At 26.0% G+C, this 21,489-nt stretch overlaps 1 protein-coding gene across 11 annotated transcripts in view; it reads left to right on the forward strand.

Moving 5' to 3' along the window:
- The first annotated feature begins 1,359 nt into the window (after positions 1 to 1,359).
- The window catches only part of LOC113551707 (serine-rich adhesin for platelets-like), a 54,440-nt gene continuing 34,310 nt past the window's right edge, over positions 1,360 to 21,489 (forward strand). For 8 of the 11 annotated variants that reach the window (XM_026954114.1, XM_026954166.1, XM_026954139.1 and 5 more), the window contains exons 1-19: positions 1,360 to 2,173; positions 3,953 to 4,061; positions 4,134 to 4,223; positions 4,304 to 4,346; positions 6,901 to 7,104; positions 7,195 to 7,255; positions 8,911 to 9,027; positions 13,036 to 13,179; positions 14,548 to 14,685; positions 14,764 to 14,850; positions 15,333 to 15,401; positions 15,465 to 15,641; positions 16,232 to 16,363; positions 16,482 to 16,589; positions 16,791 to 16,886; positions 16,968 to 17,084; positions 17,275 to 17,373; positions 17,495 to 17,605; positions 19,191 to 19,298. In XM_026954114.1, coding sequence (XP_026809915.1) covers positions 1,822 to 2,173; positions 3,953 to 4,061; positions 4,134 to 4,223; positions 4,304 to 4,346; positions 6,901 to 7,104; positions 7,195 to 7,255; positions 8,911 to 9,027; positions 13,036 to 13,179; positions 14,548 to 14,685; positions 14,764 to 14,850; positions 15,333 to 15,401; positions 15,465 to 15,641; positions 16,232 to 16,363; positions 16,482 to 16,589; positions 16,791 to 16,886; positions 16,968 to 17,084; positions 17,275 to 17,373; positions 17,495 to 17,605; positions 19,191 to 19,298 — 2,362 coding nt within the window. In that variant the 5' untranslated portion in view covers positions 1,360 to 1,821. The remainder of the gene's footprint in view (positions 2,174 to 3,952; positions 4,062 to 4,133; positions 4,224 to 4,303; positions 4,347 to 6,900; positions 7,105 to 7,194; positions 7,256 to 8,910; positions 9,028 to 13,035; positions 13,180 to 14,547; positions 14,686 to 14,763; positions 14,851 to 15,332; positions 15,402 to 15,464; positions 15,642 to 16,231; positions 16,364 to 16,481; positions 16,590 to 16,790; positions 16,887 to 16,967; positions 17,085 to 17,274; positions 17,374 to 17,494; positions 17,606 to 19,190; positions 19,299 to 21,489) is intronic. The other 3 variants (XM_026954121.1, XM_026954148.1, XM_026954175.1) reach the window with 3 other exon arrangements.

Genomic DNA, 21,489 nt, shown 5'->3' on the forward strand with positions numbered 1-21,489 from the left:
TTAATTATATTATCTGTAGATAGTATCATTATAGATACAATTTATATATAATCAAATAGTCAATAATAGTATCTACAATTTAATAGCTACTTATTTAATTTTAGTTAATAATAAATTATATACGTAATGAAGTTGGGTAATTATAATATCATATGGAATTGCATTATAAAAATATAAATTATTAAATATTAGCTCGAGTGAATTAAATAGTTAAATTAATGATAAAAATATAAATTTGAACATGTATTATATCACATAATATATTAAGTATGATATTACGTATAATACAAAATATATATGTTATTTGTTTGGAGAAATTTCAATTTTAAATAGAAAAATAAATTTTCATTTTATACATGGTACTTTTTATTTCGGTTATTAAAAGAATCCATTATTGTACTCAGAACTTTTTAGTTGGTATATAATAAATAGGCCTATCACAAATATAATTTCGTAGAAATACAATTAGTGGAGCAAACACACAAAATATTGTGTAAAAATAAATAAATTATGTGTAAGGCGATCGAATAAAAACCATGTGAAAACTTATTGATGTGTAAAGATTAAATGACGCGGGTATTTACTCAAGTATTACATTTTATTTTTAAATCCCAATTATTTACAATTTACATTTATATTTTAGGTCTATTGAGTATTGTTTATTATTTTATTCATTATATTACTTGTAGGTACAAAATAATGAAGTATGTACATTACATAAGAATAATAAATTAATTTTTAAGATTTATAAGTAACCACTATAGTCAAGATATCCTTCGTAGTTAGTTTTGTAAAGAACACAATATACTTACAAATTTAAAATAAATAATATTAAATGGTTCGTAACTACATTGATACTTAAATGGCCATCGGAATAAAATAAAAAAAAAAGTGTTCAATATATTTTTATTGCGATTTAATACATTTTTTCTTCGTTAATGCAACCCGTCTCGGAGCTAGGTACCCGCCAACCTCCACCGTCCTGAATTCAATCCTACGTCATGATAATATTATTTCAATAAAATTATTAATTATATAATAATAATATAATAATATAATATAACAGTAATAACTTATAAGATGTCACCGAATTAACGAAATCATTTTATTTATTTCGTGTTGATAATATTATATTATTGCATGTTTATAAATTTTGGTGATGTCCTTTCGTTGCGTTCGATCGATTACCGCGCGCTGCTACAGCAGTGTTGATATACCTATATACTATATCCGCGTCACGCGCTTATCAGTTATCGCGCATTCTGTGGCAGCGGTGGTGGGAGTGGAGGCAATAGTCGACAACCTCCGTAGAGCGCGATCTCCGTGAAAACATCGTAGTAATACTGCAGTGTTCCGCGGCCGCCGGCGCCTGTAGAGCACACACATTCGTGTTTTCCAAGACGACTCGAAATTCGGTGTGACGCTGTCTCGCAGTCTCGCAGGAGAATTTCAGCTCGGTGGTCGTGTTTGCTCGTCTTGACTTGTTGTCTTGCGTATCGGCACTGCCTACTGCTGTAATATCATCGCGATTCTTTCTGTTCAGCTTGCTGCACTTGTGTGCGCTCGTTGTCCGTTCCGTACCTACGCATTTTTTTCCGAATCAATTTGTTATTCATTATTTATTTTCCGAATCAGTCATTCGTTACGCGCTCGACGGATCCACACCGGCCAGTCAGTCTCGTTTGTCAAGAGGGAAGAGCAGCGGCACTACATCGTCGGTAGGGCTGACGTCCCTTAACTCCGGCGAGTAACCGTAGCTGCACCGTCGGCTCCGGCGGCGGTGGCAACGGGAAATACCGCCGACACATAGATTATCCAACCATGCCTCCTCGATCCCGACAAAAACAAACGGCCCGGACGGCCCGAACGACCAATACGGCTCGGACGGCCAAGACGACTCGGACGGCCAAGACGGCTCGGACAGCCAAGACGGCCAAGACAACTAAGACGGCCAAGACAACTAAGACGGTCAAGACAACTAAGACGGGCCGGACCGCCAAGACGACTCGAACTGCCAAGACGGCTCGGACCGCCAAGACGGCTCGGACCGCCAAGACGGCTCGGACCGCCAAGACGGCTCGGACTGCCAAGACTACTCGGACCGCCAAGACGACCCCAAAGGCTCAGGAGCTCCCCAAAATGCCGCCTCAAGATCCGACTCCACTTCGAAAAGGTAACCAATTGTTAGAAATACAAACGCGCACAACAGCATTGGCGCGATTTTCAGTTATGCGTTGACGACCGGCGGGTAGTGTACTCGGACGAGTCGAATGTTCCGCCCGAAACGTTTGTTCAATACTTTTTCGAAGGTTCCCTCAGTCGAGAGTACTCTTATGTACGCGCATTTCGCGACATGATCGCCTATGCTTGGCGTTATGTACCGACCGACTCTTTTCGTATGTTAAGACAATCATGTCCGAGGTTTCCCGCTTCTGGTCCGCGGTACATTTTTCTCTTTGGTCTCAGACGATTAGACGTGTACAGTGGTGACACAATGTTGCTGTTTAGGTACAGCCGTTTGATCCCTTTGGTTGTAGCAATTAATGAAACCTCAGGAAATACTTATGTTTATTTTATGACTAGGTATGTCAATAGGAAATGTTTTCTGTTTTGGTTTTTTTTTGCTTACAAAAGTTAACTGTTGATTTTTGTTTTGTTTTAATTTAATTGCATTGCATAGTTATTCAACTAATTGCCATAGATCTGATAAACGTGTACTGTTTCTATTATATTAAAAATGTCAAAGGTTGCACATGAAAGTATGCTATATGTTAGGATTGAATTGGTTGGATAATTTTTGCATTGATTGTGATTTTTTAAAAGCTTAAAGATTATAGTATTATTCATTTTTCGAAAAGAAAAATATGCTTATTTCCGTTGTTACCTATTTTATAATTTATGTTTTTAAATTTGGTATTATTATTTGCTATAAAAAGTTAGCAATAGGTTATTTGAGAGTTAACATTAACATTTAATACTTAAGTTGTATATTCAAACAATTATTGTTTCGGTACTGAATGTGTACTACCTATGCTTTTGTCTGCAATACTTTTAAGTTAAGTTTTTTTCCTAAATACATTTATAATAATATTTATAATATTACCTATGTTTTGTTTTTTTTGTTTTAAAATTAAATTTGTAGGTATTTACTTTTTAGCATATTTCTATGATAAAAGAATATTTTTTTTTGTGACTGAGCAAAATTTCAACTATTTGGTATTTAAAATAAGTGAAAAAAACAACAAAAATTATTGTTGTACTTACCTTTATTTATATATATGATTAATATGATCATCAATAATGATGTTAAGGTAATATTAGTGTTGAGCATTATGACTGTTGAAAATGTAAAATAGTATATTTAGATTATTTTATTTGGTGTACTATCTTGGAGATGATTAACAGAAATTTTTGCTATGGTTAAAACTATTAAATGATTCTGGAATAAATAAAATTTCAATTGATTAATATTATTATATTATTTTATTATATCGTTATTTATGTAATCATACTAACATGTAATATAATTTACTTTTAGGTATATAGATCTTAAATCATTAATCGCAAAATCGTGTATAGTTGATTACATACAATTTTACAATTGATTAGGTTTAAATCATATTTGAATCTGTTTTTAGTTTTAATACTGTACGTTTTTTACTATGCAATGGAAGTAGAAATAGTTTTTCAACTACAATTTTTATTTGTAGGTAACAAGCTACTACATAATCATCGAGATAATAATATTATAATACGTAGGTACTGATTGATAATATAAATACTAAGTATTTATAGTTAAAAATTTAACTATTAGTTCAAAAAAATATTTTTTTGATAGATAAGATCAAGATTTATACTTGTTAATTTTATGTTGAATTGTTTTGTATAATGGTTAGCAAATAGTAAATATATATTAATAATCTGTTAAATATCATTTTTATCTGTTTTTTAGGCGAAAAAGTCTTTTGTAATTGGAAGGATAAATATTACCGTGCAGAAATACAGAAAATAATTCCAGAATCTGAATACCTTTCAGTTCATTTCTGGAAGTTTGCTAAATCGTTAGTCCATCTATATTTTTAAATTTAAAATAAATTAAATTTATTAATACTTTATTTATCAATATGTTTTAGATGGGACATGCCGGTGAATAAAAATACTCTAATAAGATTTGACTCTGCAGCAAACCAAATATATGCCAAGAACTACAATGCGTATCAACAGTAAGTATAAAATTATAGAAACTACTAAAAGTTTCTTTCTATTTATTTATAAATATACTAATACATTTTTATTTTTATAGCAGGAAGATTAAAGAAAGTAATAGAATAAAAGAAGAGATACTTGTAAGTAATTAAACAAAATAGAATTTGTAGAAATAGTAGAAAATTAAATGTAAAATAAGATTATTTTAGTAAATTAATTAATTTTTAGTTTAAATTTAATATGAAGTAGATGGTTATTCAATTTTTTTCTCATTAAAATGTATATTTCTTTATTAATGTAATACAGTGAAATCTGTATATAACGGACAGTCACGGGACCAAAATAAATGTCTTTTATAAATGGTGTCCGTTACAGGTTTCTGTGTTTTATAGCTAAAATTAGAAACATATCTATTTAAGGGAAAATTAAATTATTTTACGTATATTTTACATATACTTTACAATATAAATTTAATTTTAATATTTATCAGCATGTTTAGGAATAGACAAATCGTTAGACTCTTTACAATGAATAATGTTCACCTTTTGTTTTAACTTGAAAGATTTACGTGGTAACCGTAAGTGCCATTGCTAAGAAAAATATGTAAACTCTGACTGCAAACCGATAAAAACTGAATAAAAACATTAGAATTAATTATGGTTTTCATTCATACATATTATTACAATTTATTTCTATTTAATTGTATCTTTCAACTTCAAAAATTCAATAGGTACTCGCAATTAATGCTATTGAAATTGGCGATAATGCAATTGGTTGTAATCTGTGTTTTCACTGGTACTTAATTGCTTTCTGTATTAAAGCTGTTTGGTAGTTTGTATATGCATAATATGATATTACATTCAGATTTGAACTAGGATTTTTGTTTGTTATGAGAGGGTCTGTTATGTACAGGTGTCCATTGAGTTAGGTTTCACTGTATTAACAAAGGTATTGTTTTATAACTTAATAATTTTATCTAGTCATTTTAAAAATCTAGATTTTTATTGTAATTACATTGTTCCAGTTATGAAATTGTTCATTATTAATGATACAAATTATATTTATATTGTATAGTATACTAGAAGAATTAAAAAAAAAAAAAATTTTAAAGTTGAAATTTTTTGAAGACTGTATTATGTAAGAGATCCATATATTTGAGGACGGTGTATAGACGTAAAAGAATAAAGAATGTATGATATTGATAAAATAAAGTAATTTATTAAATGTATAAATGATAAAAATCATCTAAAATATTTTGTTATTTAACTTTCATAATTTCTTCATTTTAATTATAACCTTACATGTTAGTTTATACAAGTTACATTTTATGTAATACATTTTTTGTTGTTATACCACATTACTGAAACAAGTTAAAGATAATTAAATTGTTATAACTTATACTTAGAGACCGGAATTATATGTACTAAAAATATGGCAAATATGATGCAAATATACAAAGCAAAAAGGTCAAAATATGTGTTAACATGCACAAATAATTGAAAAATATGCTCAAATATGCATTATAAATTTATATTACTTTAAACAATTACAAACATTAGAACAAATAAAATATAACAAAATTAAGAGTGTTGGACCTTTCAACATCTAAGCTAATCAACAAAATATTTAAATGTATATATAAAAAAACATCATAATATGTTTTTAAAACAGTTTAACAAATAAAATATAACAACATTTGCAGTGTAACCAAAAAATTAATACTATTTTTTTTTTAAATTAACACAGTATGTAAATAAAATAAAATGTTATACCCTGGTGTTGACAGTTATTTTTTTTTCCGCCAGTATGGCAGTATTTGAAAATTCCATTTCTAAAATAAAAACGTGAAATAATTTGATTATTTACTAAGATTGTAAAAAATATATACATTTTATGCAGTTATGAAAAAATATTCCCTAACCATCCAAATATATCATTATATGCTAAATTAAATTTGGTCTATGGAATCAGTCTGAATCGCCCACATTTCAAACCCTGGTATAAGTGCATACACTCGGTATGAACAATCAAATGCATAAAATATATGCTAATATTTATAATCAATTTTAGAGACAACTGGCTAACATAATATAGGGTAAAAAACATCTAAAATATTTTAATTTGTAACTTATATTGATTGAGTAATACTAATTCAAGAAGTTTATATATTGAGTAGTAGGATTTTTCTTAAATAGATTATTATATATAGATTAAATAGATATAATTTTATTCTAAGTATAGCTCTTTACTTTATCGTAGAAAATAAGCTCATTACAATGTGTTAAAATCAGACATAGAAAAGTAATTTATAAAAAATTTCCAATACATTTTAATAAGTAATTTTCATTTTATTTTATACATTTTTGCTTGAGTAAATTGCATATTAACTTCATATTATGTCAAGGTTTTTTTTCTTGTGTATTATCATAGCAAAATATATAAATTATGAAACTCAAATTAAGAAAATTGGATTTTTAAAGTTGGTCCAATTGTCATTACTTTAACAATTAGGTATATACTTAAAATTAGTATTATGTAATTATTAGTCTATAGTTGCATGTTTGATAATATTAATAATAATTTATTGTTAATCCAATTTATATGTTATTTCTTACATTTATATTTATAAAATTATTTATATATTATTAGTTATAAATTATCTCCTAATTAAGTTATTTATTATCTTTTTTGCAGAAGAATAAAAAAGAAAATAAACCTTTTTTAGTAGTAAATCGATTAAATTTTGATCCAACAAAATTTAAAGTTATGGTTTCGGATGAAGGCGTGATAAGTTTATTACCAAAAGATATAAATTTATCCAAAAATATACTACCTGAAAATGAATCGCACTCTTCTGTTGGAACAGAATCAATCATATCTTCCGAACAAGAAAAAAATGTATGTAGTCAAAATCCTTATTGATGATATTTGTTATTTATAATGTTAAGTATATTTCTAATGATTTTTAATTATTGGTAATTGTTTTAGGTTCAATCACTATCACAACCATCAATAATTCAAGAACAAGAATCATTAAAAGATGATAAAAGTAATAACTATATTTATTTAATTCACAAATATTTGATAGTGATAGCTAATCTGACATTTTTAGTTTGTTGGATACACTATCTGATATTATAAATCTTTACCTGAAACATAAATTGATATAAATTATGTGACTGTGACTTATAAAAGCATTTCTGTTAACATTTTGACTGTGGCATGGATTGACCTGAGCGATTCCCCTATGCGAAACATTTTTTTGTAATAATAGTAGTGAGTATAATAAAAATACCCAGGTTATCTCAAATCACCACGAATTAAACAATTTCGACCGTTTATATATGTGGAGGGGCTAGTACAAATAGCTTGTTGTATGCTGGTATTGAGAGATCAAAAACTAATATAGGTTGTTGACGTCAGCAGTTAAAGTGTTAGTGATTAATTCTTTATAATGAATTTTCTAGTATAATATTGAAATATTTTTCGAACCATGAAGTTCAATTACATCTAAAATAACATTATTATTAATATATTGCTACTAAGCAAATAATATGATACATAATTTAAATAAATTTGTGTAATTAATATAATTGCTTATAAATTTGTATTTTATTATCATTGATAATAAAACCATCACAATTTAAGATATACAGGTTAAACAATGATAGTATTTTATGATGAGTAGTAACGATGAACCAACCGGCTATGGTTTGAATTAAAATATTGGCTGAAACAGATATAAAATAAGAAACACTAGCGCTTTTGGTTGTTAGGTTTTGCAGATCTCGGAATGTTTATCAGAATACTTTGTCCATAATTTTTCCTGACATGCAGATACCATTGATTTCATGACAAAAGAAAATTTTTAAAATAAATTGTAATATATCATAGTGCTATATTAAATTTTTTTTATTTTGAAGCTCCTAATTTTTGTCTATGGTTATGGTACAGTATATTATCTTAAAATCATGGTTATATTCCACGTTCCTTACCATATAACATTTTAGTTTATAAAAAATAGAGAAATAATGATGCTGTAAACATGTAATTAAAAAAATATGGCGTCCGTTAGAATGCGTTCTGAACAGTGGTGATGTCGTTTTATATGTACAGTATAGAATGTTTATTGGTTTTGATATTATAAAAATTATATACTTAAATGGCATGTCTAAATTTTTAATTATTTTTTTTTAAATGTTTGAATAATTATAAAATATTTTTTAAGATTAAATTTTCAATTATTCATTAATTTACAGTTTAGTTTATAAAAATAAGAAATCTATGATGCAATAAACTCTAAACAAATTATTTTGACTCGGTTGGCTATGCTTAGTATCAATCGTTTTTTCTCTAATATCCACAACTTGCAGAATATGATTACGATATTATTCAACTTGTATATCATTTTAAATTGTAGTAATAATTAATATTGTGATCACTTAACTAAGATGTATCAAAATATGTAATTAATCAGTTTTACTTTTTGAAAAATAAACTGATACCCAATATTGGTTATTGGTATTTGCTCATCTCTAAATTAATTTAATTTGAGGTTATTAGTATTTATTGTCTACTTTATTTACTTTCTTTGTTTTATTAAGTAACATTACACTATGTTACATCAAAAATATAAATAATATTTTTAGATGTCTTCATTAATATACAAAATTTTAAAATATGTTTATTTTCTTTATATTTTAGACCATGATTTCACACAACTCTTGGATACCTTCTCAACTAAAGAAAAAGTTGCAATTGATGTTTTGGACCATATGCTAACCAAGTCAAAACTTAACAATTCTGTTCGAAATCATGAAGGTACAATTTAGGGTTATTACCCTTGTATATATAAAATTGATATCTAAGTCTATATGATTGTTTTAAATTTAATATATATATACAGTAGAATCTCCTTAATTGGGACACATTGGGCGCTGACCTATTTGTCCCCATTATCCGACTGTCCTGATTAACCAAATAACTAATAAACTGATACATTTATTCGGGACTATGCCAATCTGTCCCTATTAAGCAGTTGTCCTTTTTTTTGTGGTGTCCCAAATAAGCGGATTTTACTATGTATATAATTTTAAAAATGTCATGAGTAATAACCTAATCATTTATAGTAAACCTTATCTAATTTTTACCATACACATTGTAGAAATATGTGCATATAATTTTTATTTTTGTAATTTAAAAACAATGAAAATTATTTATCTGTAGATTCATTTTTTGATTTATTCAAGAAAATAAAAATAGTATGAAATTTAGAGTTTACTTCTATGTAGTGAAAATTTGATAAATTTATAGTAAATAATGTACACAAAATTATTTTACTGTTTTTAACTGAATAATCTCATAATCTCATTATTATTAACATAATTGGTACTGCCACTTTAAGATTATTTAAATTTATTTAATATATTTTAATTGTTTTGAAAATTGCACTAAAAATTGAAATTGTTTATATCATAATACTTTAAATAGTGGGTGCTATTACACTGTTTAATCGCTCTATTGTTTAAGGTTATTTTTTTTTCATTTAATTTAGAAATAATATGATAAAAAAATTATTGTTTAACAAAATACAAATTGGTAGTAATTATAAAATCTTATGAAATAAAAATATGTAATTTAAACCCTTCACACTTATTTAATGAAATTATAATATATGAAATATTAGTATTGACATAGCTTCTACTTAACCTAATAACTTAAAAAATATATAAAGAACATAAAAAACATACTATAGCAGAATTTAGTCCATACATATTAATTGTATTATCTATCTTGGTTAATTTTCTTTTATCTCAAATTCCTACCGTATAGGTAACCAATTTTATTTATACTCTATTCAGGATAAGAAGTCACCTTATGCACATGGGTATAGTTTCATTACACAGCAAGTGTACAAATGGTACTTGGTTGAGAGATAAGGACATAGCATTGCCCAACTGCTGACAAAAACTGGTCATTGTTCAGTATGGTTTTTATCCCAAACAGAATTAGGTGGTAATCATTCCTTCTAAATTATTTCGTCTCATAACTTAGTCGCCAATAAAAATATATTTCTGAACTCGTTTATCTCTAACAAGTTATTATTCTCTATATTTTTTTCTTGTTATTAGATTTCTTAAAATAATTTTATAAAGGTGCCTCAAACGTTACCTAATTCAATCCTATGGATCATTGTCAGCTAATATTGTATAACAAAATGTATAAACTGATATCGGAATCAGTATTTTTGAATTAAATTAAGACAACAAATTAGCAAACTCCTTTCTTTAATCACATAAAAATTTAAATATTTAATTGATGTACCTTTTTTATAAGGATAATTTTTTCTTATAACTCATTAAAAGAATTAGTATAATTTCATATTATATCTTAATTTTATACTATTCACCTGCAAATCTCCCTAATTTAATCTTATTTTCAAATAACCATCCAATATATTTGCAAAGATAATAAGCGAACTTGTATTAATTTTACCATTAAAGTAATTTTCAATACAATTGCATCAAAACTAAAATTAATCACTTTCAAATTAAAAAAAATAACAAATACTTAAGTCATTAATTCTTTCTGCTGGCTTTTTAATGTATTTCAATTTTTCAGTTAATATTGTACATTATTATTGTACACTCAATTTTTTTAGAACCACTTAATTACATAACTCACATTTAAATTCTTTTAATTACAAACTTTGCTGACTGTGATCACAGTTGCATCATAGTGAAAATAGATTTTTTTCTTTGATGATTCATGCATCAAATTAGTTAATTTTATTTTAGTACTGGGTTCACATAACTGGTTCGTTATTTATTTTTCTCCTCATAATATGTTATTATAAATTACTATTATTGTTATAGATTGCTGCTTACATGAATTTTTATTAATTGATATTTTAAATGATCATAAACTTTTTTGATAATGGATATTTTTCAATACTGTTATGTATATCATCATAGACTATTTGGTACCGCAACAAATCATTAAGATTTATGGTATATTTCCAATGTTCAGAGACACGTGATAATATTTGTAGATATGTTAAGTAGGAACAACCACAAATTTTTGATTAATTAAAGTAAAATCAAAGTAAATAGAGAATTGCTTTTACTAATGGGTGCAAAATGTAATCTAGAGATTATGTGGACAAAGTGGGTGATGTACAATTTATTTAATTAATAAAATCATTTTAATTTACATATTTGTATACTAATAAGTTAAGATATTGTTAATTTTTTATAATTCTTTGCATTATGTTGTAAATTGTATTCTTATTGTGTATCATAATTGCCTTGTCGGTATTTTACTAACAATTGAAAGAAAATAAATTACATTTTTTTCTTAATCATTGAAATATAATAGTTTACTCATTTTTAAAATAGTTATCATACTTTATTTTATCACATATGTGTATATATGTTTATTTTATTAATATAAAATACAAATATACCTCTTATCCTAATAATACAATTTTGGTTTTTAAGGATAAACTTGTTTTCATAAGCTAACATATAGTTCTATATTTTAATGGTTCCTACAACTGCTTCCTACTCCTTCCACAGATCAATTTTGAGCTTAAATATATTAAATAAATTTATATAAATTGTTTTATATACTTTGAGTAATTTTCATCTTATTATTGTTTTTTATTGCCAACTTAATATATCTAGAATTTAGTTCTACCTCTATATTTAATATATTAAGAATTTCAGAAATCATTGATAGTAGGCTAGGACTGTGAGATGATTGTTGGATTGGAAAATACTTTGTTCAGAGATTGGAAGAGAAAATAACAACAAATACATTCAGTTAGTTTAAAAACTTGTTAGTTGTTAACTTTTATATATTTTGATATTGTCACATTTTTCTTAGTACCCTCCAACTGGGGTATAATTTAAAGATTACAATTCAATATATATATAAATTATAAAATATAATTGTTAAACTATGATGTTGCATTAAAAGAGGATCTCGACCCGTGTTTATTGGCGGTCAAATTCTTTATTCCGAGTCAATTCTAAATACGCCTGCAGTTTAGTTAGATTTTTTTATAACAGGTTGTGGGATATTTTAATTTAGAAATGAAAATGAAAAACTGCATTTAAAATAGCTAATTATTATTATAATAATATATTATATTAAAATATTGTATTTTATACACTATAGTATTATGCGGTAAATATAAATACTATATTGGTTGCAATAACTTATATTTGAATAACTTAAAATTATGTGAGTAAAATGATTGGTTAACTTAAATAATGTTTTACTAAATTATTGTTTTAAACTTACTAAAAATACTTAATATCTTTAAGGTAGCCTTACCTCTTGTAAAGTCTTATCTAAATTAAATTTTTATAATGTTTAAATAAAGCATTGGTACAATGTGTTCTATATAATATTAATATATTCATAGAAATTTAATACTTTTTGTGGGCATTTACTTGTTTTTGAAATGCAATATGCATATCTCTAACAATTAAATATAATAATATGGTTATTTAATTCATAGTAATAATTATTATTTTGAAATAATCATTTTAAATTTGAGTAATTAATTATAAATAAATAAAAATTTAGCAGATTTATGATTCCTATTTAGTGTGGAATCTATAAATATTTTTTAACAACTTTAGTACATTTATGTTAAAAGCTTAATATATTTTTGAATGAAAGTTGTTTTTAGTATTGATATTGATATCAAAAGCTTACTTTTATTTTTTTCAATTAAACAAAATATTAAATTAGGGTAAATTACTTACATTAAATATTTTTAAATAATTAATTTTCATTATATTATTTGTATTTGCATAGTTTTAGATCAACCTATGATGCCTGTTGTCATAAATAATGATTCTTTGGATTTCAATGATGTCTTGGAGCAGAATGTGATCAAATCTGTCTGTAATGAGAATAGTGATGATCAACCGAAAAACCAACAACTATTAATTAATGATAGTAAGTTTGTAAAATATATTTTGTTGTATAGTAAAATGTAATAGTTATGTTTATCTCCATTCATAAATCGCAACACGACCAAATCGCTTAATTTTTTTTTTTTTTTTAATAATTTTAATTTTAATTCATCAGGAATGTAATTATTAAATTATAGTCTTCAAATCTTTGAAGTTATACTATACTGTCCTGTACAAAAGTTCTCATTGTTTGCGCATGTAATCTGATAGTAGAGTGCTCACTGGAAGCTTGATAGGGCTTAGTTATACTAAGAGAGTCTATGTTTATACTATATACTTTATACATTAGAGTTGACAAGTGCTATTTTATTATTCGTAAATTTACTATCATGTTCTATTCAATCATAGTGCTGATCCGAATCGTTACAATATTATATATAAAAGTATAAAATCAGTTGTAAAAATAATAATTGGTAACACAATATTATTGTTTCTAGTGAAGACTCCATACTTCAATGTCTCTATACTCCGGCTTATGAGAGATCAGTACTTTTATATGCATTAGAATAGCTGGCAGCGACGCTGTCTGTGGAAAAATGAATGGGGATGCATGACATCAAACAAATTTTGGTCAAAATGCAATACTGATTTCTCGTGGGCCAGAGTATAATGTGTATGTGAATGTTGTTTTTTTTTTGTGGTGGGAGGATTTTAGACTAAACCATGTTCTGTCATGAATAAAAGGTCTAATTTTCTTGTAATATTAGTTTCTATATTAAAGTAGTCACGATAAATTGGATGCTAAAGCCGAAAACTCTTAAGTTAGTATTAGCACCTAATATCCAATATTCTGTTCTGTGATCGTAATCATCCCTGAAGTAACAAATATTATCTTGTATAATTATACAAATCTATTTTGTAAATATTATCAAATTTTTACTAGAGCTTATTATTTTAGTTTCTATTATATCACAATTTTTATTTGTTTTACTTTTTATACATTATCACTTGTATATTTTCACTGTTATAATTTGGTCAACATATGCGAGTTAAGTATTATTCTTTATTTTATTCTTTATTATTTTTTAAATTAGTAGTTATTTTATTTATATAATTTAACAAACATTTTAGAAATTCATTATATTTTTGGTATTGTATACAATATGTTATTAAAAAAAAACAAAGTAAATTATTTTTTAAATTTTAATTAAAATTTTACTGTCATCTTGTATTTTTGTTTTTTATATGTATATAAGTAAGCATTTACAATACTCAACAAATATTTAATTTTTTGTCTTTATGATATTTAGCATATTGGTTATTTTTCACTGTAGTATATCTACTAAATAAAATTAGCTTTGATCATCGTTCATGATAAATAGTAAAAGTTTATTTTTATTTTATCTAAAAGATAAAACGTCCGTTTCAGAGTTTACATCTAACAATAAATCCATCTGCGATTCTTCTGAAATAGCAGGCTTATCTGGAATAACAACCATGACAAACAATAAGAGGAAAACAAATAACTTAGAAGAAGAAACTATTGATGGTAAAGTTGATATATTGATTTCAGTTATTTTACATTTATAAAAATTAATTACAAATTATTGTATATCATTTCTTCTAGAATATGTTGGCATAAAAAAAATAAAATTTCTTAAGAAAAAACCAAGCACAGAATATCTTGACAACGATATTAGTGATTCTGGTTTAGGTAAGTTAATTTATAATTATATTATTATAATATTTTGATATTAATAACCATAAATGTTCTGATTTTGTTTTTCAATTTTGTTAAAAAATGTTAAATAGATTGCAAAATAAAACTGTATATGTATTATTATATTTTAAATGCAATTATTGTTCACTATAGGTTTACAAAATACAAATCTTTATTTAAAACTTATTTTTAGATCATGCTCCTGATAATAGTAGTATATTTTGAGATTGATACAGTAAATTGATTTTTTTGGCCTTAGTACAAAACTTAGTCACCAGTCTAAAGTTACTTTTATATGTGACTGAGTAGTGACTATAGGTTACTTAATCCAATTATTATAGACTTATTTTATTTTCAAAAAATTACATATCCTTGAAAAACATATTTAAATATATTTTAAATAATTAATTAGGCATATATTTATTGTTTTAGAGTTTATATCTAATAGTATTAAATATGTTTTGCATTTTTTTCAGATAAAGACAGATTTACAATATCAAACGATAAAGAGAAAATAAGTGATAGTGTGGCAGAGGCTAGTAAAGGTATAGAATAATTAATGAAGTGATTTTAAACTTGGAATACTTTAATATTATTTATGTGTTTAGATGATGATAATGTTAAAAAATCAAAAGTACAAATAGAATATGAGCATAATACAAAAAAAAAATCAAAAGATAAAAATAATTTTACTGTTGAAGATCCTGTAATAAATGACACTAGTGTTCTACTATGCAAATCAGCTATTGAGAAGACAGTTAATGATTATGAAGATAAGACTGAAGGTTGAATAATTTACTGCTATTATTAGTATTCAAAAATCTAGTTATACTTGTTTATGATATTTTAATAAATAATTTCTTTTAAATTAAATAATATAATTTCTTTTGAACTTCTACGATTGACTGGTTATGGTGTTATTCAATCATATTATTGATTCCCTTATATATTTTTATATTAATTGAAATAATTCTTGATGTACATTCTCGTGTTGTGTTTTTGAATTAATATATTTAGTTTCATCGTTCAATGATTTTTTATTTTAACTATATTCTGTTCAGCGAGAGCGCACCGTAAACCAACCAAAATCAGTTTTTCTGCGTTTTCCTATGTGACAACCTGCTATAGGCTAACCGGTTTTCATAGTAAGATGATGCAGGGGTGGTACTGTGCAGAATCAACACATTTTCTCCCTGAACAGAGTATAAAATACTTAGTTTATTTTGAGCATTTCTTTTTTAAGATTAATTCTTACCTATACCGACACTTTGGCTTTTCTAGTTATATTGTTTGCAAGTATTGATAAAAAAACGAGTTTATATAATTGAAATTATTCATTGTAATTTATCAATTATATATTAATTATTTTTTCCAGGTGTTGAAGAATGCTATGATATAAACTATGATTATTCTGCATTTGAAGAAACTAATCAATTAAGGAATAATTATTTTAATGAAATAGGGGTTGAAATACAATCAAGTGACAATGAGAAAAACTTTTCAAATGGTACAGTAGCGTTTTATTAATTTAATATACAATTTATATAGAGTATTATTCTGTAATACTATCCATTTATAAATATTATTAATATTAACAATTACATAACAATTTCTATTTTATCTAGTTGAGTATGAAAATGTTACAACTACCAATAAGGAAGATGAAATACAGACTGATGATCTACAAGATTTTAGCTATTCAACGAGTGTTTCAATTTCAAATGAGTTAATAAGTGAGTAAAATAAGATAAAATGTATATTAAGAAATAAAAGTATATTTAAATTGATAAAATTATTTTTATTGTTCTTGCTAATTATATTAAGATATTTTATCCTTGAACATATTTGTGTTTCTTATCTTATTGTTGTTAGATTTTGAATAATTTATTTTTGGTAAATTGTTCTAAAATTGAGTTTATTTATTTGAATTTCAGTTGGTGAAGAAGACAAGATAGATGAAAAACAAAGCAGTCTAATACAAGTTAGAACAGATTCGGCCACAGAAGAGATACAGCCTGAAATAAATTTTGGTTGTATTAAAAGTTAAAATATTTTAATTAATATTTAATAAATAATTATTATACTAATTTAAAATTATTATATATTATTAGTAAAAATTGATGATTTTCATGAAGATATTACAATTTCTAAAACTGGAGATCAATTAATGTTGGATGAGCAACAAGTTTCAATCAATTTTGATATTGATTCAGTTGGTGATAAGTCAAGTAAGTGTGCTGTATACTAATCATAAATCTTTTTAAAACATTTAAATAAATAGTTTTACCTTTCAACAATTTATATTTATATTTTTATTAACTGCCATTTGTGTTAATTTAGTTTTATTTTTTTGTTTATGAATTAAATTTGATATTGTGTAATCTATAATTTGAAAATTTGTTTTTATTTATCTAATAGGTTATGCATTGAATAAACCCTCAAATGAAACGGATAATACAACTGATGTGTCACAACATGGAACAAATGTAGATACTGCTGAAAATAATGCATTACTTGGTAATAAAACATTTCAAAAATATCCATGGTTGATATTTTACTGTTGTTTGATATTTATTTTAAATAACTTTATATTCAGTAAGAACCATTTGATATTTATTTTAAATTACTTTATATTCAGTAAGAACCAATTATGTTGAAGACGTTACAACCTCAAATTCTAGAGAACAATTAAGGTTAGATGATCAACAAACTTTGACCAATTCAAATAATGATACAAAGTGTGTTTTTGGTAAGTGAGCTTTAAGTAGTTAAAGTCCTGCCTTCTTTATAAATCCTACTCTGATGAACAAAAAGTTTTATATTTTATATTATATAGAGCAGGGGTGAGCAACTGGAGGCCTGCGAGCCGTATCCGGCCCACAAACCTTCTCTGGCCCACGCTACATTTTCAAATTAAATCATACAATTACAAAGTCAATCATCTATACCAGTAGTTCTCAACTATTTTATGCTCATGGCACATTTTTTATAACCATAGTTTTGACGGAACACTAGTAATAAATTAATAACAATTTTAATAGAAATTTCCAGCGCCGGATTAAGACTTCTTGGCCCTTTAAGATTTTAAATTTCTCTCGGTGCATTTATAGGCGGAGATTTAATTAAATTTTAGGGTAGGCTAAAATTGCATTATACATGATAAGCTACGAAGACTTCAGCTCTAATATTTAATCATTTGGGGGTTTTTGAAAATGTTTGCTTCCCCATTATTTGACTACCGGCCCTCTGAAATTTTCTCGGTAGCTCGCTGATTCAATCTGGGTTTGGAAATTTTTATTTTTATCACCTTATAATACTATACGCGTGTATCACGGTTGCGACTCGCAGCACACCTACAGCTAGTTTGCGGCATATAAGTGTACCGAGGAACACCGGTTGAGAAACACTGATCTATACTCTATGTTACGTCTATGCTAAATTAAAATATTAAAATGCATATTTTGAATGACCTTTTTTATTGCTCTATATTCTGGCCCGCTAAATTTTAATTTTCTAAAGATTAGCCCTCTAATAACTTTCAGTTGCTCATCCCTAATATAGAGTATTAAATTATAATTACTATATTATTATCAAATTTAGAATGTGATTTAACTTTTATATTCAACTTTATACTGTAACTTTAATGATAACCTTGTTCTTATTTAAAAAAAAGTAAGTCTTTTACCATCTTAACATTTACCAATATCCCAGTATTTATTATATTATGCTCGTAGTCCATAATATGGTAATGTAACATACTACATTTATCCAATAGCAAAGTATACTTAATATAAAAATACATAGATATATGCAGTAATAAGTTACAATTGGGTATCCATAAAATGCATGGTACACTACTTCACTCTATAACTTTTAAATTAAGATAATTTATTTAAACATTATAAAGCTTTTTGTTATTTAAAATTTAACTCTTCAAATGTTTTAACGTTTATATTTTTATATATTATACACCATCTTTTTTAAAAACATATTTTGTTTTGAAAAAAAATATTAATTTTTTAGGATGTAAAAAAAAGCCTTTATATAAACTATTGTTTACAAACAAATGCAGTGTCATAAATGTATTACTTGTTACACTTAATATTCTTAAAAAATAAAAATTATATATCAATCTATTTAATAAAATATTTTTTCTTTCTATAACATTTTGAAAGTTAATAAAATAATTAAAACATTATATATTACAAGTTTTTAAACATACAATTCAGTATTCAAAAATGTTTATATGCTTATATAAATTGTTAACATTAAATTTGATTAAAATGAATTTAATTGGTATTATTGCAATTAACATTTTATTTATTAATATCTAGTAGGTAAGGATCAACCCGAAGATGTTAAAACTGGTGAATTTAAGCAACCTATTATAATGGACTTAAAAAGTATTATCAAATCTATAGATTTTTCATCTAAAGACCTATGTAAGTAATTTTTTCATAGTTATAGTTTTTTTTTTTACTCTTATGAAACGGTTATACATATACCTAATCTTTTTATTATATTAAACGAAAAAAGTTTGCCATGTCACTAGTGAACCGCGGTCCGATGCCGGTCTTTTCGAAAATTTCGTCTCGACCGTTTCCCCTCTTCTCCAGCGTCTTCTCCATTTTGTTTACGTGTCTATTATGGCGTGACTGCGTGACATCGAAGACGTTTTATGTTTTGAATTGCGATCGTCGAACTTATGTATTGTGGCATTTTGTGTCTCGTAATAAGCGTCGGTGATATCTTTTTGAATAGTTTTAGTGCGTTTGAACGATAAACGGGAGTAATACACTAATATGTGTCGTATGGAATCCGTATATTTTTATAATAATATAAACGGTCATTTAGGACGATGCGTCTCAATAATATTTTGTGTGCGATTTAAAATATCGTCACGTATGAATAAACCAATGAAATGACGTTTAATGCGGAATTCTTAGCGGCTCCGAAATGGCTTGAAGTGATTAAGATTCGGCTTCAGTTGCCAATTCAAAATTAATTATTTGAACAAAAAAGAATGTAATTTTTTCTTAACTTTAAGTATAGTGGGTTTCACATCAAACGCGATTCGATCATACCGCTCCGAGAGGCGTTTTTAAGCCTGGGTTAGGTACTCATAATACTGCGTAAACAAGGTGGGAAATTTAAAATTATTACATAATTTTTTCGAGCATCGCCCATTTGCGCCAAAAAAAATTAATTCGTTTTGGGTACAGCCCATTTTCGCCAAGTGTACCTGATTTAATTATAATAAAGTAATATATTTTTTTCTCAAATAATATAATCAATTAAATAATAATAATCAATATACTTTTATTTAAATCATAGTCAATTGTAGGATTTTTTTTAAATAATAGTCAATAATACACATTTTTTTGAAACAATAATCAGGATTAGTAGAAATTGTTTTTAAAAATTGTAGAGTATAGGTAATAATAGTTGATAATATGCAAAGCTTTAAAATCTATAGACTTATAAAAATAACTTTATTATATGTTATAGACACGACGTATTTTACATTTATGAATTAACCAAGTCGTTAATGTAAAATGTTTACGCAGCTAAATTTGGCGCAAATGGGCTGTCAGAATAAATATACCTTTTTTATTTTGGCGCAAATGAGTAATCCCCATTTTTTCCACGATAATATGGGTTTGATATATTATTTCATTACAAATTAAATAACAAAATATTAACAATTAAATGTGTACATACAATAAAATAAAATAAGAAATTAAAAATATTATATTTACAGAACTATTATAATACATTATTATATATGAATAATTAAAAAAAAATATATTACTTTCATATTTTTATTGATCATCGTCATCTTTACTTTCACTGCTGTTGTCAGGATAGATCGTTATAATTGGCCTTAGTACTTTATGACGAAAGATGGCTTTCGTGAAATCGTTGTCTTGAAGTTTGTTGCAACTTCTTCCAATCATCAATCCTTATTGAGTCTAAAGCTTTGTGTACTAACTCTTTAACATTTGCTATTTTAATAGTGGCGTGTTATCGGCGACTTTTCTTTTGACCTCTGCCCATATAAACTTGATGGGATTATACTAGCAGTTACCTATATGGTGGTAACTGTACAACCTTATTGTCTATTGAAATACAATGTCATAGAGCTCGTATTTTTTTCCTCGCGGAATGATCTTTAAATCGATCGTGTAACTCTGGTATTGTGTTCAAAGATAAAAACTCAACTCCTTTATTTGAATTACTTTTTTTGTTTACTTTTTGTCCGCGTGCACAGAGTGGTAAGATGCGTTATTTATTATAATTACAGATGACTCTTCTATCTTAAAGCATTTTAATGAATCATCGTTTGATTATTTGGAATTCATTTGTCAGTGATAATCTTCAGATGAACTCAACTTATTTAGAGATTTTCACAAACCCATATTAACTAGAACCAGCATGACAAATAATTATCCGACCCGCCTTTATCTGTTGGTATTTTCAATCCTTCTGAATTCTCCGAATTTTGTAAGTATAATTTATGCAAGTGATTTTGGATCATCCATATCTTGTCTAAGTAGACAACTAGTCTATCATAATTATTTTGACGAAGATTTGTCTAAAAAAAAACCGTATTTGCATTGTAACAATATCAAA

Source organism: Rhopalosiphum maidis, chromosome 4 (genome assembly GCF_003676215.2).
Source record: "Rhopalosiphum maidis isolate BTI-1 chromosome 4, ASM367621v3, whole genome shotgun sequence".
Lineage (NCBI taxonomy): Eukaryota > Metazoa > Arthropoda > Insecta > Hemiptera > Aphididae > Rhopalosiphum > Rhopalosiphum maidis.